Source organism: Vulpes vulpes, chromosome 12 (genome assembly GCF_048418805.1).
Source record: "Vulpes vulpes isolate BD-2025 chromosome 12, VulVul3, whole genome shotgun sequence".
In the NCBI taxonomy this organism is placed as follows: domain Eukaryota; kingdom Metazoa; phylum Chordata; class Mammalia; order Carnivora; family Canidae; genus Vulpes; species Vulpes vulpes.
In genome coordinates, this window is record NC_132791.1 from 117,900,959 (window position 1) to 117,927,671 (window position 26,713).

Genomic DNA, 26,713 nt, shown 5'->3' on the forward strand with positions numbered 1-26,713 from the left:
AAACTGGAGACCAAACTCCTGTCAACTTGTCTTTGGTGAATCTGAAGTTGGGTTTTAATTCCCCTTCCTCACCCTTTACTTCTCCCCATCTCTGCCCCCAACCCAGGCCAAATGCTTTCTAACTCTTAAAAGAAAAACTGTTTATCATCAAGGTTCGACAAGAAAAAAGGTGTTGAAGACCTGGCCCTCTTAGATGGAATTACACGGGTGGTCTCAATGCAATTCCCATTTTAGGGCCTGGCCTTATGGCAGTTCTGTCTCTCCAGAGCCTTCCAAAGGCCTGTCAGCACCACAGGGCAGGGCCTGCCCGAGCTGTGCATCCTCTAGTTAGCATTCTGGTGGCAGATCAAGTTTCAGGGCCGTGGCGATCTGTACTGCAGAGACTGCCTGGCGTCGTGTGCGGAGCAGATGAAAGCGACGTCTGAAGGCGCTGCCGGCTCCTCTGGCACATGCAGGCAGAGCACACTATTCCTGCACGGCCCAAAGCACTTCGGTTTCATGCCCTAGCAGAGGGAGGGAACAAGGAATCGGCTATTGCCGAAGTGAAAATAGAGTCCTTGGCAGCTGGAAAAGTTGATGCATGTAGCCTTTCATCTGAGGCCCTAGCTTCCTCCCATTCATTTGAATTGACTGTCCCGTGGTTGCTTTGTGGTATTGGGTTGGGAGCATCGATTACCTTTGTTTTCACCCTGTGTCCATATTTTATGTAAAATGGTGTGTTCAAATCTAGCTTGAATTTAATTTCATGAGCTATGTAGGACACTTAGGAAGTATGAGTTGATGATAATATCTGGCTTTCTGCATTTTGTCATATTTTACCATCTGTGCAACACATGGAAAGCGTGAGATTTCTTTCCTTTGCATGCAGGATATTATGGAGGCCATACAGGATAGAAACTTGTCTCCTAGGTATTGTCACTGCCACCAGGAGGCCTCAACCTGGGACCTGTAGACATCAGGGGAATCAATGGCATGGTTTGGGGGGCCCCTTGAACAGAAATTACGTGCAAATTTTTGTGTATAAATGCTTTTTTTCAAAGATTTTATTTACTTATTTGAGATAGAGTGAGAGAGCACACACGAGCAGGGAGAAGTGTCAGAAGGAGAGGAGGACACTGACTCCCCACTGAGCAGGAGCCCGATGCTGGGCTCCATTCCAGGACCCCAAGATCATGATCTGAGCTGAAGGCAGACGCTTCACCAACTGAGCCACTCAGGCACCCCTTTATGTATAAATTCTTGTTTGTGTTTTTCTGGAGAGTTTTCAAGGCATCTGAAACCAAATCATGATTAAGGATCACTGAATAAAGATTTCAGATCCTAAAATCAAACTAGCTACATCTTCTAAGCAAGGCTTATTATATTGGTGTTCATTTCTTTTGTTTTTAAGGAAATTGCCTTGAAAATCCTGCTTTAAAGCAAGCCTGTAACTGAACGTCATTCTGCCTTGGTCATCTGATTGAGGACTGACGTGGTTACCTTTTATACACTAACATGCTGTGTGGGAATTGAAAGAAAACAGAAGGGCGCCATCTAGAGGCTCGAACAAAATTCTCACCACCTTCCAACCAGGCCCAGACCTCCTCTGTACCTGGGGGTCTTTAGTACTAAAACTAAACAACTTTTTTTTTTTTATATAAGATTTTATTTATTCATGAAAGACACACAGAGAGAGAAGCAGAGACACAGGCAGAGGGAGAAGCAGGCTCCACGCAGGGAGCCCGATGGTGGGACTCGATCCCGGGTCTCCAGGATCACACCCCGGGCCGAAGGCAGACTAAACCACTGAGCCACCCGGGCTGCCCAACTAAACAACTTTTTAAAGGAGGCTCCATGCGCCCACGTGGAACCCAACATAGGGTTTGACCTCATGACCCTGAGATAAATACTTGAGCTGAGACCAAGAGTTGGATGCTTTATCAACTGAGCCACCCAGGCACCCCAGTTGTAGTAACTTCTTAAATTAGGAACATTTTCAGAGATCCCTGGGTAGCTCAGCGGTTTAGCGCCTGCCTTTGGCCCAGGGTGCGATCCTGGAGTCCTGGGATCGAGTCCTGAGTCAGGCTCCTGGAATGGAGCCTGCTTCTCCCTCTGCCTGTGTCTCTGCCTCTCTCTCTGTCTCTCGTGAATAAATGAATAAAATCTTTTTTTTTTTAAGTAAGAATAAATTTAAAATTGAGTACATTGTCTTAATTACTCTTTGTATCCCTTTTCATACAGTGATTTAGAATGGTGTTTGCCACATGTTACAGAAACTGTAGGGTTGCAGAGCTGAATTCACTCTGGAAAAATAGATCAAACAGGATTTATGTCCACATGAGGATGTATCAAGGGTAGTCAGGAGCCTTCCTCTCCAGCACCAGCCCTGACATTACTTTGCAATGTTGAGCACATTCACTTGCTTCTTTTATTCAGAGGCCTAATAATAGAAGCTAATTTAGGGTTGTTGGGAAGAGTAAATGAAATAAAGTTGTTAAGTACAGTGCCTTAGACATAAAAAGTCTTTTAAAATTAGCACTGATTGGTTACTGCTATCATCACTGGCCAGTTTTATTTTCAAGACCAATGTCCTGAAATGGAAATAGTTTTAAAACCTGTATCTTACAGAGAATTCTACAGTCTTTTTTTAAGTATCTGTTTTTTAAATTGAAACCTAACTGACATACAACACTGTGGTAGTTGCAGGCGTACCACATGATTCAGCATATATGTGTGTGTGTGTGTGTGTGTGTGTGTGTGTGTGTGTGTGTGTGTATACATATATTTTGCAGCATGATCGTCGCAAAAATCTAGCTACCATCCACCTGTGGCCATGTGACATCATACTGTCATTAACTGCATTCCCAGTGCTGTACATTGCTTCCTCCTTATTTATTTTATAACTGGAAATGTGTGCCTTTTAGTTCCCTTCCCCAATTCCTCCACCTGCTCACCCCCACCTCAGAATTTTAGAGTTTTAAAAAGCAGTTTCACAATCTCCTTTTATTAGAGTTTCAATAAATATTTATTCATATACTCAGCAGCTATTGATTGGGCTCCTACAAGGTATGATGGTGAGGTATGATCATCTCTGGTATTGGAGGTTTGGTACCAGAAACATCGGTGAGAGAGACACAGGCCTTACATTGTGGTGGGGAAGCTAGACAATAAAGAAGTAAATCAGGTGGCTTCAAAAGAAGTTGTTTGTGTGGAGGAAATTCGTGTGGTAGAAGAGAGGGTGATTGGGAGCCCACTTTAGATTGACGAGGTGGGAAGAGCTTTCTGAGGAAGTGGCATTTAAGTCCTCTCCTGAGTGACAAAGAGCTGCCACGTGAGGGTCTGAGGAGCAGCAAGTGGAAAGGCCACCAGTGGGAGTGTGCTAAGCGTGTGTAGTCCAGAGAGAATGTCGGTGTCGCTGGAGCTCTGTGAGCCAGAGGGAGTGTGGCAGGAGGTGAGGCCAGAGGAAGAGACATGGGCCTATGGGCCGGGGACTTTGGACGTCATTCTCTGGGTTGTGGGAAGAGATTGGAGAGTTGTAGGCAAGGTGGTACGAACCTAGATTTATGTTTTAGAAGCATACCCTTTGCTTCTCCATGGAGAACAGATTGTAAAGGAGCAAGAGTGGAAGCAGAAAGACTGGCTAGGAAACTTTTGCAGTAGTCTAAGCAAGAGATGATACTGGCTTAGATGTCAAATTAGTGGCTAGGAGTTTGAATCCTGCCCACGGCTCTGCACAGTCCAGAGGCAGCATAGCGCGTGGTTAAGGGCAGCAGCTAAAGCGTCAGACTGTGTGGTTTGAAATCTGACTTCCATGTGATCTTGGACACATTTTTTTGGCTTCTCTGTGCCTCTTTTTTACCATCTCTAAATGGCAGTGATGATGGTACCTTCCCTCTAGGGTTGATGTGAGGTGTAAGAGAGAGAAGAGTAATTGTTAAATGCTCCAAAGAGTGTAAGTACTGCTTGCTGTTATCATCGCTGCCGCCTCTGACACAAGTACTACTCCTTCATCATCCTCAGTACCCCCAGTTTACACCTGAGAAAACTTAGAGAGTGGTTTTGAAATCAGAATATGGAATTCTCTATTGTGAATCCATCGTATGTTCTGTAACATAGTATGTAGTATGAGCCATCGAAGAATATTGATGGGAATCTCTATAGCTCAGATCCCAGTTGTATGCACCTGTCAGTGTTTAAATACATGTGGAAAAATGATAAATAAGGGTAGCAGCAGAGTCCCAGTGTGTGGTAGGGAGGCATCCTGTGTTTCTCTGTCCCACACGTTGGACCATCAGAAATTTAAATTCTGAGGTTTGAAGAGAGCTCTGGACACCAAGTCAGAAGCATTTGTATCTCATAGTAATATGTATAGGAAGGTAGAACTCAATGTTTTGAGGACCTTGCAAGATACCGAATCTCTTTAGAGGACAATTTTTTTTTTAAGATTTATGTATTTATTTGAGAGAGAGAAAAAACACGTGCATGCAAGTACACAAGCGGGAGGGGTAGGGAGAGGGAGAGAAAATCTTAAGCAAACTCCAAGCTGAGGATGGAGACCGATGTGAGGCTTGATCCCATAACCCAGAGATCAGGACCTGAGCTGAAGTCAGGTCGAGTCAGACACGTAACCAACTGCGCCACCTAGGTACCCCAAGAGGAGATTCAGTTTTTCATTAATTGCATTAAATGGGGCTGTACATAATATAAAGAAGTGAGACCCATGGATCTTCCCCTAAACTGTCTGGTCAGACTTTTAACAAAGGTATTAACCCAACTTTTCTTCTCTTCCTTGCCTTTGCCCAGTCCCTTGTGGAATAAGTAGTGACACCAGTAATAAGGAGCAAAAGAGAGAAAGGAGAAGCAGGGTGCCAGAGAGTCCCTCTGCTTGCCTTGCCTTGGCCACACTGGTATGCCCCTCCCCAAGATTGAGGGCAGCCCGTTTGTCTGTTGCAGAGTGTGAGCACCTGATCCGCCACATGCTGGTGTTAGACCCAAACAAGCGCCTCTCGATGGAGCAGATCTGCAAGCACAAGTGGATGAAGCTAGGGGACACCGATCCCAACTTTGACAGGGTGAGCTGAGTCCTGCGTGCCTCAGGGAACTCCTCTCAGAGCTCCGGCTATCTCTTGCATGAGATTGTAATCAGGCCAGGAAAAGGGTGGGTGCTTTGGACAAACCGTGGTGTGTTACTTGATGAAGCCAGGGAAGCAAGCAAGAGGGAATTGTAAACCAGCTGAGTTGTTGGTAGTGTTCCCAGTTGCCTACACTGGTCCCCAAATCATAATCCCTCCTTGGCTTTTGAAACCGTATAGCGCACATTTCTGTAGCTCCCCAGCCATGGGGCTAGCTCCTTCCTCTTGTCACTGTGTGTTCAGTTCAGTGGCTTCCGTGACATACCTTTCTTTAAGCCATTGTGGCCATTGCAGAGGACCTCAGCAAAGTGGGGACCTTTGCCTATGGCATGAATACCTAGGACTTTTGTGCTGAGGCTTTGTCTGAGGCTCGGGACATGGAACAGCTAGTTCTTATATCTGATCTGCCATCCCAATGTGGTTAATCAGGGCTTTGATAGTTTGCCTCTTTTTAATGTCACAGTTAATAACCGAATGCCAGCAGCTGAAGGAAGAAAGACAGATAGACCCCCTGAATGAGGACGTCCTCTTGGCCATGGAGGACATGGGATTGGACAGAGAGCGGACACTACAGGTATCTCTCAGGGCGTGGAGGGCAAAGCAAGGGGTAACCATATTTCCTCTGCCCCGCCTCTCCTGCTTTTTCTCTCTCCTGGGAACTTTAGTCTTTTCATTTTCTTCCTGTTCTTCTCCCTCTGCCCCTCTCTGACTCTCGACAAGAAGGTGCTTTGGTCCTCGAATGTACTGTTGAGAGGGTTTTGGTTATTGACATGCCATTTCACCAGGGTTTTTTACTCTTTTCCCTTCTCCCTTGGTAGTCATTAAGATCAGATGCCTATGATCACTATAGTGCAATCTACAGCCTGCTGTGTGATCGACATAAGAGACACAAAACCCTGCGTGTCGGAGCACCTCCTAGCATGCCCCGAGCCATGGCTTTTCAAGCACCAGTCAATGTCCAGGTGGGCAATAACTCCAGTGACCTGATTTAGGTCAAGTAACATCGCGGGGAGGGGATGGTTAGCCATCACTCACTCACTAACTGTAAGAGAGTTTCCTGGTCTTCCTTACCTCCGTCCCCTCCCACCTGTCATCTTTTCCTTTGTCAGAGGTCAAGCAGAAGTCAGAACCTTTCTTTGGCAGAGAGAGGGTGGAAGGGTATCCCAGGACTCAGTATGGACAACAAGAGTTGCATCTTTTTTTTTTCTTTTAAATAGCCAGTCATCAAGAGAGACTGTTTTCTCTAAAGAATGCTTCCTTGTTGTAGCTTCTAAGGGCAGAGGAACCAAAGACTCAGGGGTAAAAACATAGACTTTGGTAACCCAGAATCCTTTGAAAGACCACCATGATTTCTGTCTAGCATGTGAAGTAAGAGTGTGTACATATGTGCTACTTTCCAGGCAGAGCAGACTGGTACCACTATGAACATCAGTGTTCCCCAGGTGCAGCTGATTAACCCAGAGAACCAGATCGTGGAGGCAAGTAGTGACCTCAGAGGGCTGTTTGCCAAAAATCACTTTCTTCCCCATACCTTTGCTTCCTTTCCTGAATTCCTTTTTATTTCTAATTTGATTCTATTTCCTTCCACCTCAGCCGGATGGGACCGTGAACTTGGACAGTGATGAGGGTGAAGAGCCCTCCCCTGAAGCATTGGTCCGCTATTTGTCCATGAGGAGGCACACAGTGGGTGTGGCTGACCCACGGTGAGTATCTGGCCAACAGCCCTGGTTAATACTGAAGCAAAGAAGTCTCACCTGACTTTCAGTTCCTACCATGGCTCAGTTTTCCTACTTCGTTGTAGCTCCCAGATAAGATCAAATCCAGTGGCTAAGACATGTATTTTTTTTTTTAGCCCAGTTCAGGGTCCTGACTTGATCAGACTTGATGTGGCCACAGAATAACAGAGCTATCCCTTGTGGATGGTGAGCCAATAGCCATCATCATGTCAGTTGATCACAATACTTTGGTGAAAAGCATGGTAGCGTCTTGGCTCACAAAAATTGAGTTCTCCTGATCTAAGTCATAAAAGTACCCCTTAAAATTCATCCAAGTTTGACAGGTTTTAGAGATATTGTTTACTATATGTTCTAATGCAAGACTCATCTTAGAAGGGAGGACAAATGATACAAGTAATTTATGTAAGTTAAAAGTTGTATTAAGCGAGTGAGAATCCAAAAACATCCCAAGTAAGTCCCAGTTTCCCAAAGCATTTTCCCAAAACAGTCTTTCCGTATGCTCGCTGATGCCCTCACATGGGAAATGTACCGAAGGCTGGTTCTCTGTTTTTGTTCTACATTTGAAGACTTTCAACATTAAAAATAGCCTTACCTCTTTTCTGGATATTTCCTTTACTGTGTTGGTAAGAGGTTATGGCAAGAGTTCTCTTGAGAGTTCAGTTAGGGGCAAAGCTGGTGTTATAATAAATACCTTTTTTCTCTGAGTGATTTCCAAAAAAGCCTCTCGAGGCCTGCTGATTGTTTGCTTTACATTTCTCATTCTCGGCCTACGATCAAACAGGCAATAGGGGAACGTTCTGGCTTCAAAGACTCTGTCAGCTGCAAAGGGGTGGAGTCCTGTGTCACCCTGTTAGTGGAAAGATCTCTTATTTTAAAGTGTGCTGTAAGCCTTACACAGCACAGCAGCCCTGCACATCCCGGGCTTATCTGACCCATCAGCACTGACAGGAATAATTGCATTCTTTCCCTGGTGAATCAGTTGCTACTTCGGGTAGCCATTGTTTTAGTGGATGCTCTATGTCCTCCAGAAGCTTGCTTGTTCACCTCTAGGCTTTGAAAAACTTCAGCTGGACTGGTGCCAGGATTTCCTCTTGGCTCAGAGCTGTTGGTTTTACATGAGTGGTCAATGAAGAATAGCAAGCCCCAGTCCCAAAGGGTAAAATGGCAGAGAGCCAGGTTCCGTACACTAGGCTTCTACTTGCTTTGGGGTCTTAGAAGTAAAGATTTAGGAGGAAAGTAAAAAAGGTAAAAAAAAAAGTGCTGAACTCAGCAGTTTCACCATTTGGGTCTATATGCACTTTGGAGTGAGAATATTAACTAAACCTCTCTGTCATCCTGTTTCCTATCAGCACGGAAGTTCTGGAAGATCTGCAGAAGCTCCTGCCTGCCTTTCCTGGAGTCAACCCGCAGGCTCCGTTCCTACAGGTGGCCCCTAACATGAACTTCATGCACAACCTGTTGCCCATGCAAAATTTGCAACCAACTGGGCAGCTTGAGTACAAGGTACCTGGGTGTGGGAGAGAGCTCGCCCCCAAGAAACACATCTGAGCTCCCTTGAGAGACTTTGAGGGACCTTGCCCAGGATTTCAGGGTCTCTCCTTATGGTGTCTCTTGCACAGCCCCTTGGGTGAGAGGGGCAGATCAGTCTGAGCACACTGAAAGGATCCCTTCATTTCAGCGGATTAGAGTCCCATTCCCTTTTCGCCCCTCCTTTCCCACCTCACCACCCTGTCCTGCCCACTCTGCTTGCGACAGGAGCAGTCCCTCTTACAGCCGCCCACCCTACAGCTGCTGAATGGAATGGGCCCCCTCGGCCGGAGGGCATCAGATGGAGGAGCCAACATCCAACTACATGCCCAGCAGCTGCTGAAGCGCCCACGGGGACCCTCCCCACTTGTCACCATGACACCAGTGAGTAGCAGCACAGGGCATGACCTACTTTCTCAGAAGCTTTTGATAAAGAAGCTGTGGGCCTCGGGCTGGGAACCCAGATCGCCAACCTACGTGTCTGAATTTCTTCTTGCTCTAAGCTTATGATGCTCAGTGTATTCCTGTTTCTTTCAGGCTCGTAGAATTTACCAGACTTAATTTTTGGCCACCTTCTTTACTTAATAATTGCCACCCTAAAGCCTGCTCCTAGAACAGGTCATCCTCAGTGGGCCACTTACAGACACGCTGTTAGGTGCTACCACAATGCTACAGCCCAGGGAGGGGTAACAGTGGTCTCACTGACACAGCCCTCCCACCGAAACTCCTCCCTGCCCAAGGGCAGTGATCCCTAACAGTTTTCTCTAGAATGAACTGCTCTTTACGCTGGTTTCAGGAATCACCTTCTCACTGACCCTTTCTCCTTCCATTAACACTACTTCGAAGTTTTGGTACAACCTCAATCACTGATTTTTTGGCTTTCATAACCTCTAACCTAGTCAGTCGGTGTCTCTCAATCCCATCCTTTTTATATATAATGATCACATTCAAAAATTCTTTTCTTCTGCTGGGTTCTGTTTATTTCTGGTGATTTTCTTGTCATAGGTCAACTCATTCGTTTGTTTCTTCATTCATTCTCAAAGGACCATACAATTGGGTGCTAACTACATCCACAGCCTTTACCGGGTGTTTTTAGGGCAGTGCTTCACAACATTCCTCTTATGGAAGACCTTTTTTCCCCTTCAATCCATCATGAGATTCATACCTCTGTAAAATGCAATTAAAGTGAATTATTGAAAAAAATAAAAAAATAAAGTGAATTATTGGAGAAATAAAATTTTTAAAATATACAAAATATAAGCCTAAATTTTAGCAGACAGAATTACCCTGTTAAATTGCTATAAAAATTTCTAAAAGCTTACTCTTAATTTCTGTGCTAACCTTATCATGGATTGGTAACAGCAGTTTGTGGGCTGACACGGGTCCACCATGGACCACACTTTCAGTAATAGGGCTGTCAGGAAAAGGAAAGGATTGTATTCATAGTTCTTAGCCCCACAGAGCTTACCATATTGGGAAGACAAGATCAACATATGTGAAATGTTGGAATACTAGGAAAAGACCATGTGTGATTAAGTGCCAGAGTATCATGGACCGGGAGATGTTGGAGGTATGCAGGAATGGGCCAGATCAGTGCAGGTTATGAAGGATCTGGAACCGCTTTGTGGGAGGCAGAGTGACGTACTCTGTCCACTGGAACTGTTTTTACCAAGATCACTGACAAGCTTTTGTTGATAAATCTGGTGGACATTTTAATCTTTATCTTTGGGGCCTTCCAACTATATCAGTCACTGCTGACCATTTTTCTTCTTTGAAATACTGTCTTCTTTGGCTTCTCTGATCCCACATTCTCATTTTCTTCCTGCCTCTCCTTTTCAGGTTCCCTTTCTACTTATTCCTTTAAGTTGGTGAAACCCCAGTTTTGCCTCACGCCCTGTTTTCATCTCATTTTACACACCCTCTCTGGCTGATCTCTTCCACTCCCATTTCCATTACCAAGTGATTGTCCAGCTCAGAATGCTCTTTCTGTGTTCTCCACTTCATATGGATGACCATGTAGAGTTAGTTGGCTGTCCTACCAGTATTTGACATGTCCTCACATTTGAATTTGACATGTCGTCCAATGACTGCGTGTAACCCTTTTCTCCTCCTGGGTGACAGGGACTGGTCATGCAAGCTAGGAGTGTGGGGTTTCCATTTAACTCCTCCCTCTCCCTCAGCCCTACATCAAATCAGTTATCCAGAGCCCGCCTCCCATCCTCCTCCCCTGCTCCTTCCTCTCGTCACTGTCATCCTTTGCTGAGATTAATAAAGTGGCCTTCTCACCACCCTCCTTGCCTCCAGTCTTTTCTCCTCATCCTCACCACCAATCCCTTCTACACTGCAGCTCAAGCAAGCTAGCTCTGGAATATAAATCTTGTAACATCATGTACCTGCCAAAAATCCTTGAGTGACTCACCACTGCCCTTCCTCAGAATATGCCTCTTAGTATGGCATTCAAGGCCATCTATAACTGGCCACCGTGTCCCTTTCCTGCCCCATCCATAGCCACTTCCTGCCTAGCCCTGTTCTCACTCCAGCCTCATGGTACTGCAATAAGGGATCCAGGCAGCCTAGCAGCCTTTCAACAATGGAATTATTCCCAAAGTTTTCATTTTGTTTTATAATGATCTTCCATTTTAAAGTTCTTTCATACTAATCAAAGATGGCCTTTCACTCTAGTGTCTGAGGCATGGTGATTATGTGAGCCACTAGGCTGTGAGGAGCTGTGAAGGATGTACAGCATTCCAGAGTCCTCCTATAGATGAGGAGAGTCACAATAATGCGTGCATTGTGGTGGTTCTCATTTCACATATCTGTTTTGGTGGGTAATAGCTATTTTAAAGCATTGAATTGCAATCACACAATTATATGTTGTGTACTAAAATGTACTGCGAAAGAACCATTATGCATTTTTGCAAGAAAGACATCTGTCTAACCACTGGTGATAACATTAACATGAAACAACAGGCCAGTTCCTAGATGCTCCAGGTAAACAAGCTTCTCCTGTATTTTCAGGTCCTCAGACATCTGTGCAGGCCTTCTCTTTTCTCTCAGCCTAGAAACCCCAAAGCTTGTGACCCTTTCCTTTATATGTGGCCAGCTCCTCTTTATCCTTCAGGTTTCAAGTGAAGTGTCACTTGAAGTGAAGCCTCCAAGATGCTTTCCTGATTCCCAAAGGGGCCCTGTTAGAAGACCAGGTCATGTTGTTCTGTAATTGTCTGTCCCCTTCTCTCCGTCCTCCACTAGACTATAAAGTGAGGGCAGGAACTATATTAATTCACATCTCATCCTGGAACATGGTAGGCATTCAGCTCTTTGTTGGATAAATGAACAAAAATGAATCAGAGGAAGAAATCCCAATTGAAATCACCTGCTCGAGGTAAAAAATGGAAAGCTAGGAAGGTATGTGAAAGATCCAGATAGCCCAGGGGTCCTAGAAACGGTTTTATAAATAAGAAAATGAACAGAAAGGCCTATCCCACACCTGGTTTCTCAAACGAGGTATTATGAAAGAAGCGCCACCTTGAGCTTTTCCTTCCTGTCTCTCTGCAGGCAGTGCCAGCAGTTACCCCTGTGGACGAGGAGAGCTCGGATGGGGAGCCAGATCAGGAAGCTGTGCAGAGGTAATGTGACATCTGGCAGTGCTTGCAGAACGTCCTTGGGCAGGCTCCCCCTGCAACCAACGAAAGGTCACCTCTGCCCAAGGAGGTGGTACAGTGCAGCTTCAACATTTGTGTGGTCTCTTTGCTCAAGCCAGATGGCATGTTCCTCCCCACATGGAAGTAACAGAAGACTACCCAGAAAATGGCATTTCTGTAAGCGCCATTGGAAGTCCCCTAAGTGACAGCAATAACCATAAGAACTTTCTTTCTCCTCCCTCCTTCCTTCCTTACCCCCTGCCTTCATATTGCAACTCTGATAGTATTCACAAGGCGCAAAGCCTGCTCCTACCTGCCAAGAACTGTTTACTGAGAAGGAATTGGAGATTTGAGATGACAGTGATCCTAGCTAGTCTGGCCATGGACCTCTGGCATGGACTCTTCCTTTCCAGGAGAATGAATACCTCTTGTACTGTTTGCTGTGTGCTTCTTCCATCCCCTTGTACCAACAAAGAGATAATGAAAAAAAGAATATGGGATTCGGGCCAGGGACAGATGCAAATATCCCTTGTTTGCAGAACCTTGTTGAGAGATGCCTAATTCAGAGAACGGCAGTGACCATCAGGCATGCTGTACTGTTTGTTTTACCTCAGTCCCATTAGCTGTGGTCTGCAGCTCCATGCATGCCCCCTTGTGGGAGTTGTCTTTCTTATTTTCTGGGGTGGGTCGGGGTGGGGGGGTTGACCAGAATCCAGCATGTATTTTCCCAGAAATACAGGTGTTCTTCAAAATTATATGTTTTTCCCTTGAGGGAAGTTGAAATAAAATGGTTTTCATGGGCTCTTGGGGAAACTTTGGGTGTCTTTATCAAATGGATATTAAACCACTGATGGCTTACTCTTTGGCAAGTTTACATACCACTAATGGCTCTACAGTCTGTTAACTGTTTTTAACTTAAATGGGCAAAGTAGTTAAGAATGAAGACCACTTTTTAAGAACCTGACAGTTGCTGGCCAGTACTCTCTTCTTTACCCATGGTAGCTCTGTATGAGAGCTGCTCTTCGTAAAGAAACTGGTCCCATTTGGAAAGAAGAGTAGAGAACAGGGTGGTGGCAGGTGGGTTACCTACAGTTTGGCCAATAGAAGAAAATCTTTGTAACGTTTTTTCCCCCTCCTTACAATGCTTTTGTCTCTATAGTTTGTTGATACTAGGGTATATGATGTGCCAAATGGGCCCTGCTGGTGTCATGAAAAAAAAAATTCGGAAACTTACTGCCTTTCTACCTTAATTAGACAAGTAGCGTTTCACTTTATGTTGTCTTGGACTTTACTTCCTCCAGCTCCACCTTCTTTCTTCTATAGACCAACATTTAAAGGGTAAAGTGCCCAACGGTCCTGACGTCATGGAGAGGGATAATGCTTCTTTTATGCATGCCCAAGAAGAGCAGCAATGATAGAGGAAGCCATTGGCTACATGAAGGGGGACTGTAGCTTATTTTTGGTATTAACTAAGTAGTGGATCGATAGATCTTTAGAATGAAAGTCATCACCTTGTCAATTCCTTAGCTTTGAAACTTCTGTTTTCTTGCCTTGCCTTTTTTCCCCTAAAAACCAATTCTGAACATTTTATGTGGTTTCATTTCTTCATCCTCTAGAGAATGTGGTTCCCTTGGGACAACATCAGTTTTTCTTCTCTGATGGCTGACTTACAATCATGGGGCATGAGAGAAGGGGTAGTTTTGGAAACACTCATCCCCAAGTGGAAGGATCTGTTTTCCGTGACTTGTAAGTGAGGACAATCTCAAACCCAGGGGGCCATTGGGATCTAGAGATGTATGTGGAACCCTTCTGAACATCTCTCTTGGCTCATCTCTAGGAATAATCCTTAGGGCTCATTTCCTCTGACTTGAATTTTGGAAATTTGGAGGGAAAAGAGGAATCGAATTAACAAGTGGGAAATAAATTCTTTTACCAAATGGAATGAAGGAAGGAAAATCAATCTTCTTCGTGAGCTCCATCTGTTTTCTCTCTTCTCTTAGTGGCTACTCTTAGGTTCAAAATTCAGCCACTTCAGTGGTAAGCCAGCTTTTATTGGCCAGCTGACCATGTTTCCCTTTCATCCAGCCAGGGATCTGTTTGCCATGGAGCCCTTTTGGAGCTCTGGCACAATTTCATTCTGAGTGCTTTGGATTAACTTCTGATGCTTCTTGGTGAGGAATATTCCTGTCTGTCTTTTTTACTATGAAATGTGCTCCTGCTTGTTGCAGGTACTTGGCAAATAGGTCCAAAAGACATACACTGGCCATGACCAACCCTACAGCTGAGATCCCACCGGACCTACAACGGCAGCTAGGACAGCAGCCTTTCCGTTCCCGGGTCTGGCCCCCTCACCTGGTACCTGATCAGCATCGGTGAGTAGCCACATGAGCTTTGTGAGCTCCTTGAGGCTCATCGGGCAGGCACCCTTCTTGCTAATCTTCCAGTGAAGGTGACTAGCATCGAGACTTTAAAGTAGCATCCTGAGCGTACAATCTTCTCAACTCCTCTCACTGAGCACTATGCGGGGCATCGTGAGATTCTTCTTTCCCATTACCTCATGGACATGTTTATGGTCTGCAGTTGCTTCTCATAATTCTAGGTGTTGACTCATAGATGAAACTGAACTTGAAACCTGCGAGGAGGTGAAGTTCTCAGAGGCCAGCTGGACATGGGAGGATTTGTAGCCTTATCAATAGACTTGACCGTTAATAACCCATCGCCTTCAAAAGAATGAGCATATCTTACCATGTTACCACTGAACAGAACAGTGAGCTTGGACCTGGAGGAAGGTACATCCCTTTGTGAATGGTAGAGCAGAGATACTGCAGTCTCTTGAATGTCGTGCTCGAGAAGTCATTCTCACAATCATATTCTGATGGCTGAAATCTTTCACAAGGTCTCTCTTACATTTGTAATTCATCCTCTTGAAGAAATAACAAGCTTAACCTTCTTGGCCAAGAAAGCTTCGTAAAATTGAATCTCAGGACACCTAGAAACACAGGGGTGTGGCACTTTGCTAGATTAAGAAAGTGATTACTTTCTATGAATATTTCGATGACTAAAATTCTTAGCTGTGTCCGCTCTAAAGCTGTCTCCAAGCTTGTGGGCCACACTTTCCAGGCCACCAACAATTGCTAAGCTGATTTTATTTCAATCTTGTTGGAAAGACAATGAAAGCTGTCTTGCTTGAGAAAGTTGAAAAGCAGTCAGGTTCCAAGGAAATGAAGTTTATAAATGTGTTGTTATGAAATCTTGTAACCAGCTCACACTGGCAAGCTTGACACAATGTTTTTATTGTGGCTAGTTACCCATCGGGTGTCCTTATAATCAGCAGAGACCATGGACTCTGCGCAGACAGAGACTTAATTAGTGCCCTGTTGGCACTCTGAGAGAAGAAAGATAAGCTATTATAGATGACCATGAAAAACAGTAAGAATGGTCTGGTCAGAGTAGCAGGAATGATGGCTCTCCAATAAAAACTCTGGTGCAGAGAGACAGTATTTTCCTAAGGAAAATCTCTCAGGACCTACATTGTGAGGGCACTATATGAAAAGGGACTTGGAGTGATTGTTGGAGAGATGCCCCTCCCCACTCCATCCTCCCCCTGCCTCCTCCCACTTCCCCCTGCCTACCCCCCTTAAATTTTCCATGATTTCTCAACAGCTGTGAGCTCGACACTGTTACCCAATACAACCTTTATTTCTTTATTCTCCTTGTTTCTATCGTCCCCGCCTCCACGGCCTGACAGCTTTTTAGCCTTCATCAGGGTCTGTGGTTGAGCGGAAGTCCTCTGGGTAGCCTTTAATTTTATGTGTTCCTCAGGAGACACTCCTGTCGGGGAAACATGAAGACCAACCCCTCTCACAGAACCTCTATCACAGAGCCTCTGTCCTGTCCACGCGTGTGTAGTAAGGAAGGCCACACAGGCCATAGCTCTGTGTGTGTGTGTGTGTGGTTGCCGCCCTGCATACAGTCACTGTCAAGGCCTTGCCTGCTGGAAATGTGTCTGCTGTCTGTTTTCGTGTGAACACTCGTGGTGGAGTGTTTCAAGGGTTTCCTGTGGCCAAGCCAGTTTGAATTGGAATGAATGCTTGATGAGTGGCAGATTGTGCAAGGCGAGGCACTTACGCAAACTCAGCCTATGGATGGGGTTACTGTAAAAACACGGCAACACAGGAGGGTGAAGGTAGTCTGCAGAGGACAAAAGCAACTTCGCTGGGCTGTAGGGCACTGGAAATGGGGGGGCCTAGACAGATTATTGAATTCCTCCCATTTCCTGGAGGAAATGCAATAGCGTATATATCTTTCCTTTGGGGGTGTAACTCATGAAGTCCAGCATGGAGACAGAAGAGGGGTCTGATCAACCTTTTCCATCCTGGAAATGTGTAACTTAAAACCTAAAATAAATTATAAAGTGTAATTGGAAAAATGAACACAGGATGATTTTTTTATCAAGGTGGGGAACCAGGTTCCTGTTTGAAAGGTATAGCGGGAATGTCAGCCTGATACGGGGCTGTCCTGACTTTGAACATGATTGCTAATAAAAAGACAACACAATGGATACTGTGAGTGCTTCTGAAATGAGCATCTCCATCAGAACTGTTCCTCTGAAAAAAAAAAGAACTGTTCCTCTGAAGCTCCTGTGCCCAACTGACCAGGGTCAGTCTTCCCACAACCTGGGGCTTCTGGAAAAGTCATCAAATGCCTGGACTGGGAGAGCTGCTCTGTCTCTTTTGTGTAGACAGGCTGAATTACCTGCTTGGAGAACACCGCTTTCTGAATGAATCAGAAATGGGTCCAGTAGCAGAAAATATCTAAAGCATGAGTCCAGTTTTAGGAGAGAATAGTATTTGCTCATTTTGACTCCAGACCCCTGAAGTAGAAACAGACATAGGAAGTACTGAGGAAGTGCTCCCGAAAGCGGCTTTTGTGATCACTGTTTCTGGAGCGTGTCTGCCAAAATCATGCATCTTTTGTGTTACACACGTATGTTTGTGCTCATTTCATCAGTGCACCACTGTGTCAAGCTTCAGGTAGAGCCAGAAACCGAAGTCATCATTAGCAAGGAGAGGGTTCAAGGCTTGCCTGCGCGGCCACAACTCTGGACCACTCCACACAGCCATCAGCCACCCCCCCACCCTCCCACAGCCAGACCGTCCCCGTCTGCATTGTATTTGAACTCGCTTATCAACCTGCTTCCTTAGGCGCATTCTGCTTCAGTCCAGAGTGAGTAGCTGGCAAGGCGGTCCATCATTTCACCCATAGTTCAGTGTGGTATCATCTCTGCCCTGGACATGAAACCCTGATCCTTTCCATCAGCTGCTGGAATGCTGCCCTGGCAGTCTTTTATCTGCTTACCTCAACCCATAAACATCTCTTTCTGATTAGCTAACAAGGAGAGGTGTTAGCTTCTAACTCCCATGCTGTCTTACGGATTCCTTATCAACAGCTTCTTTCTTTCTTTCGGTAAGATACCAGCTCCGTTCCGACTGAGCAGTGGGATTTGGTCCACACGATTCCTCTTTCGCTGGGAGGTTGTGGGGGAGGCGTGCTACCCTGAGAAGTTAATTTTCACAGTGCCCAGCTGTATTTGTGTTGACCAGGTACGCAATGCAGGATCTTGAGGCCCACATTCCTTAAGAGTGTGCCATCTCCATCTGGGGATCAGGAGTCCCCCTGTCATCCCGCTTGGACCTCCACCCTCCACTTTCTAGCATAAAACCTCTAACTTCTGGGCCAGGCGTTGGCCACAAAGCCGATCATAGTTTTCTTCTGGTCACACGGAGAATGCTGCTCAGGGAAAAGTGGATCAAACAATGGATTTTAGGTTTTGAAAGGCACTAGACAGACATAATATAAAAACCAGAATTCCTATGCAGCTTGGCCCGAGGGCTACTGTGAAGCTCTTCTCTCTGACCTAGTATATTTGTAAGAACTGGATGTATTTGATCCCAGGACCTCACCAAGCTTGGAAAGTAAGCCAGCTCAAGGTAAGTGGAAATGGAAGATGTGCTGTTGGAGTTCTCTAAAGGGCAGCAGGCTAGGGACACAACCAGCCTCTGGAAATGGCCTGGAAATGGCGTAATGTGCAGGGCTACACATGCAGCCAGCCACCTTTGCGTTCTTCTGGAACAGCAAGCAGTCCCTGGGTGATTTGGTCAAAGGCCCTGAGTCCTTGCCCCTAACCTTCTCTTCCCATGTATTCAGCTCTACCTACAAGGACTCCAACACCCTGCACCTCCCCACGGAGCGTTTCTCTCCCGTGCGCCGGTTCTCAGATGGGGCTACAAGCATCCAGGCCTTCAAAGCTCACCTGGAAAAGCTGGCCAACAGCAGCAGCATCAAACAGCTGCAGCAGGTAATGGGAGAGGCAGCAGGTACCTCTGGAGAAGCGTGGGGCACACAGAGCAATAGCGTGTGGAGGACCGGGGTGGCAAATCTTTGCCCTGTTCATGTGGAGGCTCAAATCTGTAGCTTCCTAATGCTCTTTCCTTACTCATTGGTATGTACGGCTTTCCCCAGACTCAAACGTAACCTCCCCCTGCCGCCCCACCATGAAGGGCCTAGATTTTCCTCCCGTCCCTGTAATTTTTAGAGAGGGATTTCTGGGCATGGGTTTTGGTGGGAAGCCTTAGGGAAGGTAATTCCAGCAACCTTGGCATTCTTCTCTTCTTTTCGGGCACTGGGTCTTGCTGGAGCCTGCTCAGCATGGTTGCCACCTGGCATGCTTTCTGGTGGGTGTGGAATGGTGCTCCCAGAGGAAGGAAGTGTACCTCCAGACTTCTGTAAAGGGCTGGTTTTCTTTCTGCCTTCCTCATAACCAGGCCTCAAGCAACAGGTGCTCTGTACCAAGATTTCACACTGGACACCTCCACTGGCACACGGGCCACCCTTGGTGTCTTCCATTCGTTCCCCCAGCATGGAATGTGAATGTATTTAGTACACAAATACCCATATGCATGGGTTGGTTGCTCATTGAGGACACTGTTCTTCTCTTGGGGCTCTTTCCGCCCCTGAGACCTTGCAGCAGATCTGCATCTACTGACATCACTGCATGGGGTGGGCCTGGCTGCACCCCATCTGTATTAACGGCTTTCCCTTCAGGAGTGTGAGCAGCTGCAGAAGATGTACGGGGGGCAGATTGATGAGAGAGCCCTGGAGAAGACCCAGCAGCAGCATATGTTATACCAGCAGGAGCAGCACCATCAAATCCTCCAGCAACAGATTCAAGTAGGCCTTCACTCTTTGCTCTCTCCAACTTGTTTGGAGCTTGCTTGCAGGCTGATTTGCCTGTGAATTTTCGAGGAGATCACACAGGGCAGAGTGGAGTTATGTTTATGGTTGACATGTTTGAGTAAAGGTAATCAGACTTTTTGATGAACCACAAAAGTGTAAACCTGGGTCACAGAGAGTTCTTCCTGTTTCTTCCCTTCCTGAGAATAGCTCTGCTTAATCTTCAAGCTCACAGATATTCTTCTTTCCCCCATATGTTTAGGATTCCATCTGTCCTCCTCAGCCATCTTCACCTCTTCAGGCTGCCTGTGAAAATCAGCCAGCCCTCCTTACCCACCAGCTCCAGAGGTAAGGAATCACTTGTTTCATACCTAACGTGTTGTCTCCGTAGCTTGCCATCCTTGGCCTGCTTGTCATGGGAGAGGTTGACTACTTCATCTGGGGAGAACCTCTGTGAAAAGCAGAGAGAGCAATTTAAATGTTAGCTGCCTCCATGAGATCCTGACCGGATCCAGTCCTGTGCCACTTCCTTTCCTTAGCCTGACAGACAAAGTAACCTGACAGTCATACAGGCCAGGACACAGGCCTCCATGACCTCTGCCTCTCTTGGTCTGGGAAACTAAGATGTAGATAGGTCTTACATGCATTGTGGTGGGTGGTGTAGGTATGTTTTTCTAGCCTGGAGGCCTAGCAAAACTTAAAAAAAAAGTTCCTGCTGATGGGTAGTGTATGAGAGTAACATTAGGGTTGTACTGTCACCTCAGGAAATTTACTTATCTGGTTTTGTTGGTTTTTTTTAAGGTTAAGGATTCAGCCTTCGAGCCCACCCCCCAACCACCCTAACAACCATCTCTTCAGACCACCCAGTAATAGTCCTCCCCCCATGAGCAGTGCCATGATCCAGTCTCACGGTGAGTGCGGAGGTTCGCGCTGAACCATGATAAGCCACTTGGAGAATATCAGTCCTGGTCTTGAGCGTCAAAGGCGCACAATAGTAGTTAAGGGTATAGGCTCTAGAGCCAGACAGCCCTGGTGTGAATCTGGGTCTCACCGGTGCCTAAGCCATACAGCCTCAGGTAAGTGACTTCACTTCTGCATGCCTTAGGCTCTTCAAATATAAAATAAGGATAATAATAGTATTAAATAATAAATATACAAAGAGCACTTAGCCTCTGGCACAAGATAGTTCTTGGTAAAGGTTAACTGTTATTTATATTTTCAATAAAACCCCCTCCAACACTGCCAAGTAAAAAGCTGCTACCAAAACCTGCCTACTGTTATGCCTCCAGTTGGTTCTCCATGGTATATGTGAGATCCTCTCTTGTGGGTGTTTAGGAGGAGGCTGAGATGACTTTACCTGAATTGGTATGGGTCTTCAGAGACCGGTGATCTGAGGATTTAGTATTCCCCAAACTGGTAATCTGTTAAGTAATGCCACGTGATCTAGATCCCTTGAGGAGTCTAGATTGGTCTCCGGGCCCTCCCTACTCGATGTGGAGTCCCCTGACCAACCATATCAGCAGGAAAAGTAGAGTCTCAGGTCCCCCTCCAGACGTGTTGAATCATAATCTGCATATCAGCAAGATCCCTGGGCCATTTGTCTGTATGTACATTTGAGTTTGATAAGTTCTGCCCTAGATCAGAGCTACTCAAAGAATAACCCAGGACCAGCTTTCAGAGCAATTTATTGAAAAATCCACATTCGGGGGGCCCCAGCTGGACCCCACCCAGAATTCTGTGGATAAGACCCAGAAATCTGTGTTTGAACAAGTTCTTCAGATGAGTCTTCCACATGCTAAAGTTTGCAAAGTACTCATCTAGATGGTGTCCAGTGTGAGCATCCTCATCAGCTCCTGCTGCTTCCAGTCAGCAGGTGCCCCAGGGTATTTGGTCACTCCGAGCTTCCTCTCTCTCCAGGCGCTGCCTCACCCTCCCAGTTTCCAGGCTTACCATCCCGCAGTGCAGTCTACCAGCAGCAGCCCGAGAGCTGCTCCCCACCTCCCAACGTGGCCCTAAGCTGCCTGGGCATACAGCAGCCCCCCCAGTCACAGCAGGTGACCATCCAAGTACAGGAGCCTGTTGACATGCTCAGCAACATGCCAGGGACCGCTGCAGGCTCTGCCGGGCGCAGCATCTCCATTAGCCCCAGCGCCAGTCAGATTCAGATGCAGCACCGCACCAACCTGATGGCCGCCTTCAGCTACGGGCACCGGCCCTTGTCCAAGCAGCTGAGTGCCGACAGCGCAGAGGCACACAGGTGAGGCTGCATGAAGTCACTGGCCGTCTGTCTAGGTGATCCACGTGGGAGGAAGGCCCTTTAGCTAGGCGAGAGAGAAGTGGAGGAGAGTGAGTCTGGCCGGTGGGGGCTTGTCTCACCCTTTCTAAAATCAGGGGAGTGGGGTTGGAATGAACTTGAAACCTGTTTACTGACCAAGATCAAAGTGCTGCTAATGAGACAGAGAAGGAAAATGCCAGAGCTGCCTTCCTCTCTGCAAAGAAGAAAACAGCCTGGTAGAGGAATTTCTAAAAATGCCAGTTCTCCTTGTTTATTTTTTTTAATTTTTTCCCCTCTGTCACTGTTACTCTAAGAGCTTGGTGCTTCTTGGTAGCTCAGATAATACTGTCAAGTAGGCCAAGTGGCTGTCTTCAGGCTGGATCTGGAGCTGTCCCCTACACAGTGCCCTAAGTCCCCTGGAAATTACTGGAGAAGTGAATGAGGATGAGTTGGGAGGCCATGTGCATCCTCGTCTTCCCATCACACCCCACTTCCCTGTCCCAGGGGGCTCCCTACCCAGAAAGGGGTAGTAGCTGTTTCCCAGGGGAGTCTAACACGCTTGGTACATAGATGCCCGGTACTCACTCCCTTTTGTGTCTGCAGCTTGAACGTGAATCGGTTCTCCCCTGCTCACTACGACCAGGCGCATTTACACCCCCACCTGTTTTCGGACCAGTCCCGGGGTTCCCCCAGCAGCTACAGCCCTTCAACAGGAGCGGGGTTCCCTCCAGCCCAAGCCCTGAAAGTCCCTCCACTTGACCAATTCCCCACCTTCCCTCCCAGTGCACACCAGCAGCCACCGCACTACACGGCGTCGGCCCTGCAGCAGGCCCTGCTGTCTCCCACGCCGCCAGACTATACGAGACACCAGCAAGTACCCCACATCCTCCAGGGACTGCTCTCTCCCCGGCATTCGCTCAGCGGCCATTCGGACATCCGGCTGCCCCCGGCAGAGTTCGCCCAGCTTGTTAAAAGGCAGCGGCAGCAGCAGCAGCAGCAGCACCAGGAATACCAGGAGTTGTTCCGGCACATGAATCAGGGGGACGCAGGGAGCCTGGCTCCCAGCCTCGGGGGACAGACCATGACAGAGCGCCAAGCTTTACCATATCCAAACGCTGACTCGTATCACCACCAGCACACCAGCCCCCAGCATCTCCTACAGATCCGGGCCCAGGAGTGCATGTCCCAGGCCTCGTCCCCCAGCCCAGCCCATGGTTACACTCACCAGCCGGCCCTCATGCGCTCCGAGAGCATGGAGGAGGAGTGCTCCTGTGAGGCGGCCAAGGACGGCTTTGCAGACAGAAAGAGCTCAAATACAGTGACCAAAGCTTGCCATGACAGCCCCCTGCTCTTGAGTACTGGCGGACCTGGGGACCCCGAGTCTTTACTGGGAACTGTGAGTCACGCGCAGGAGTTGGGGCTGCATCCCTACCGACATCAGCCAGCCGCTGCATTCAGTAGGAATAAGGTGTCTAGCCGAGGTAAGAGCCTCTCATAGTGAGAGCCCTAGGCCAGTCTGCCCTAACTCACTGAACTCGGGGACAGTGTCCTTTTCTAGCCAGGGCTCTGTGTTCCTAAGAGAAAAAGAATTCCTAAAAAGACCTTCAGGACCTTATGGGGGAGAAGGATATAGGAGGTGGGTGCTGGTCCATAGTGGGTCTGCTTTCAAAATTAAGAGAGAGCGATAGAAAATTAGCACTTACATAACCCAGTGGGTAAGAGCAGTTCCCATTTCTCCTATACATACCATGGCTCCCTGGAATCCAGAACTTCCAGTCTCCAAAATAGCTTGCTTTAACCTCTGCAGTGGAACAAAAATCAGCCAATGCTGAGGAAATACAATTTTGTGCAAATGGTGTTGGACCAAGAGTCAAAAAAGCCCCTCAGTTCTAGAGTCTCCTGGATCATGAATGCCATAACCTCGTCACTTAAACGCTCACGTTCTTGTTTCTCCTCTGTGAAAAATGGGCAGGAGGAATAATGATACTTTGCAGAATATTTGGGAAGATAAAAACGTGCACATATTTGCTGTGTTAATGCGTAATGCATACGCACACGTGCCTGTGAGAATGGGAGCAGCACTTGCTACCCCCCAAGCGTGATGGAAATATAAAGTGTTACCATTACTCTGCTCCTCTCACAAATACGCTCACTAAAGAATATCCCCGCGTCATAAGGGATCCGCTGTGTTTTCCTGCATCTCTTTATATAATGCATGAGCACGTTCATTTCCATCCTGAAGGAGACTAGGGTGACCAGCAGTGAGTCATACTCAGAACATCTTCCATTGTTATCCTTGCATTCATCTGAGATGAAAACTGCACTGACATCCATGCCATCAACATAGATCACGGAAAATGAGTCTGTCCAGAAAATACACAACCTTAAAACCACACATATTTTCTGTCCTCCCTCTTGAGGAGCTGCCCACATCTCCTGTCCTGTCCTTTAAGGTCAACACACAAATTCCTGGGGATTAGGTCCATGGAACAGAGCAGAATGGAAAGCCTTGCTCTGAGTCAGTTTTTGAAGATGACGTGGTGCTTTCCAGTTGTGTTTATTAATGCGGATAGGGAGGGATGTGTGGTGGCCTAAAACAGTTAAAAATCCTGACCTTTTGAGCAGATGGGTGCCATCCAGCTCAGAAGCCTGCACCAGTCAGACACACTGTGTTCACCTGTGGCTGCTGTATTTTGAGGTGGACATCAGATGGTAGGAGATTTCAGAACCAGGTCATATGTGCAATGGCTGACAGACCTGGCAATGTTTAGGCTTGGGAGAAAAACAAAACAAAACAAAACTAAAGAGAACCATCATAAGTAGGTGGGAGAAGGGATTAGACTTTTTAGGGGTCCGCATTATGTGTCAGGACCATGATGATCAAGGTAAAGATGTCAGCAAATATCAACTCCTGAGGAAGACCTTAAGAACTTTCTAGAATAAGCTGTCTCAGCAGCCTAGGAGCTTTCTGGCACTGGGCATGTTCCAGCAGAGCCAGGATGATAGTATCAGGGATACCGTGGAAAAGCTTCCTCCGTGAATGAAAGCTTTCGTCAGATTAGCATACTATTATAGCTGGCATAAAAAGGAAGAAAGCGGCTAACATCTCTATAGTGCTTTCTGTGTGCCAGACACCCACTGTTATTCACATACAAGTTCATTTGATCCTCCAACAACCCTATGAGGCAGTAACTCTTCCTGTCCCCATTTTACCAATGAGAAGAATGAGGCACAGATGAAGTAACTTGCCCCTGAGGTCAGCAGCTGTGAAGTGGCGTCCGAACCCAGGTGTTAGGCCGTTCCCTACAGGAGATGCTGAGTAAGCACATCATGGGTGTGGAGGGCAGTGAGGCCAGGGCAGAGCTGAGCAAGCAGGGTACACTCCCTGCTTCCCCCCACCACCACCTCATCCTGGATTGTTGTGCATGAAAACACCTTTTTAATTGTTTTTCTTCAAAACATTCAGAAGTTCTCACTTCTCCTCAGTCTTGCCTCCTGTGTGAAGGGGGGGCTTGAATTCGCCTGTGCCCCATAATTGTCAGAGGAACCCCCTGCTCAGCAGACTTGCTCGTCTCCTTGGTATCTTCAGTGAGGTAGGATATAGTTGGCTGGTACAGGTGCTTTGGGAACGCCAGAAAGGGGAGAGTGTTCCCAGAGGAATGGGAATTTCCAGCAATAAGTGGCATTTGAGTCGGGTCTTTGGTGGATGAAGAGGAATTCACCATTTGGATGTAGGGAGAAGCAAGAGGAAAGACCAAGGCGCAGGGTGCCTTGGCTTTGTTCTGGGGAGAAAGCAAGTAGGGTAGGTGGGTTTGAAAAGTGTAGTGCACATGAAGGAAGGAGTAGGGGCTAAGCACAGAGACTTTCTTTTTTTTTCCACTTGTAAAACACTAATTTATTAAAGTTTAGGACAGTTGTGTATTCTGTAATAGCATGCAAGTATGTTTTTACTTTAGATGCAGACGTAAAGGGAGTACAGTCCTTAAATGCAAATGGGAATTGTATCTGATAATTAATAGACCCAAAGTCCATAGCAGCAGTAAAAATTAAATTGGCTTGGAATACCATTTTACAGATTGTTTCTATGTGTGCAGAGGTTTTCAAAGATCCAGAGCATGATCTGGATCCAGCTACAGGGTGCCACAGGAAGTCTGAGGCCTTCCTTCCAGCCAGAACTTCACGGTTCTGATTCTTGTGACAAACCTGCCCTACTTCTCCCAGCCGGGTTACTCTCATTATTTCTGTTCTCCCCCTTTTTTCTCCCTACCTTGTCCCATCTACCACCATCAGCCAATGATCCCCTACAGACACCTTTTCTGGTCTCTGGAAGAATCAAGCCATAAGTATATCCCTAAAACTTTTAGCTCAGCACTACCCACAGTGTGCTCATGATCAGGTTTGCCAGTACCTTCCCCCCTCCAAAAGCCCTCTTTTTTCTTAATTTCCTGACCTTTTCTAGAAACTATAATCTTAGCTCCTGCCCTGATTGCTAATACATTGTAGAGAAGATTCTCCCTTCTTTCTACCCAGTTGATGCTAAACTTACTTTTTTTTTTTTAAGATTTATTTATTCATGAGACACAGAGATGCAGAGACATAGGCAGGGGGAGAAGCAGGCTCCCTGTGGGGGGGCCCAGTGCAGGACTCGATCCCGGGACTTCAGGATCACGCCCTGAGCTGAAGGCAGACGCCCAACCACTGAGCCACCCAGGTGTCCCATACTTACTCTTTAACTTAGCTATGGAGTATGCCTTTTCTTGCTTGAATATTATTCATCTCATCTCTTTCTAACATCTACTCCTATTTTGTGACTTCCAAAGCCACATCTACAATTGTCTTTAACGAAAAAATCCACAAGTTTATTAGTGTGATTTTATAACCCAATATAGTGAGATAATGCAATAGGCATTATCTCACTCCTGGCCTCAGGGAGCCCCACTCTGCTTAAGAGTTCCAGTCACCTGAAGGCATGGACATCTGTGTGTTTAAAATGATGTCTACCCTGAGGTGTCCCCATTGTCCTTACCTTAGACAACATGAGCTTCCTCTCTGACCATGGGCCTGGCACATGACCTCTCCTCTCCTCCCTTTCTTCATCTGTGTAACAAAGGACATTAAGCTAAATGCCCCCTAAGAGAAGGAAAGTGGAGTTCATGACTATAGTACTTCTGCTTGAGGCTCTCAGCTCGT

General features: G+C 46.7%; 1 protein-coding gene across 10 annotated transcripts in view; it reads left to right on the forward strand.

Moving 5' to 3' along the window:
* Positions 1-26,713, forward strand: part of SIK3 (SIK family kinase 3) — a 239,344-nt gene that overhangs the window by 202,468 nt on the left and 10,163 nt on the right. For 2 of the 10 annotated variants that reach the window (XM_072729734.1, XM_072729743.1), the window contains 15 exons: positions 4,933-5,051; positions 5,575-5,685; positions 5,930-6,073; positions 6,512-6,589; positions 6,705-6,814; positions 8,197-8,350; positions 8,603-8,758; positions 11,930-12,000; positions 14,244-14,387; positions 18,223-18,373; positions 19,120-19,245; positions 19,511-19,596; positions 20,050-20,159; positions 21,166-21,505; positions 22,127-23,004. In XM_072729734.1, coding sequence (XP_072585835.1) covers positions 4,933-5,051; positions 5,575-5,685; positions 5,930-6,073; positions 6,512-6,589; positions 6,705-6,814; positions 8,197-8,350; positions 8,603-8,758; positions 11,930-12,000; positions 14,244-14,387; positions 18,223-18,373; positions 19,120-19,245; positions 19,511-19,596; positions 20,050-20,159; positions 21,166-21,505; positions 22,127-23,004 — 2,778 coding nt within the window. The remainder of the gene's footprint in view (positions 1-4,932; positions 5,052-5,574; positions 5,686-5,929; positions 6,074-6,511; positions 6,590-6,704; positions 6,815-8,196; positions 8,351-8,602; positions 8,759-11,929; positions 12,001-14,243; positions 14,388-18,222; positions 18,374-19,119; positions 19,246-19,510; positions 19,597-20,049; positions 20,160-21,165; positions 21,506-22,126; positions 23,005-26,713) is intronic. The other 8 variants (XM_072729742.1, XM_072729745.1, XM_072729740.1 and 5 more) reach the window with 7 other exon arrangements.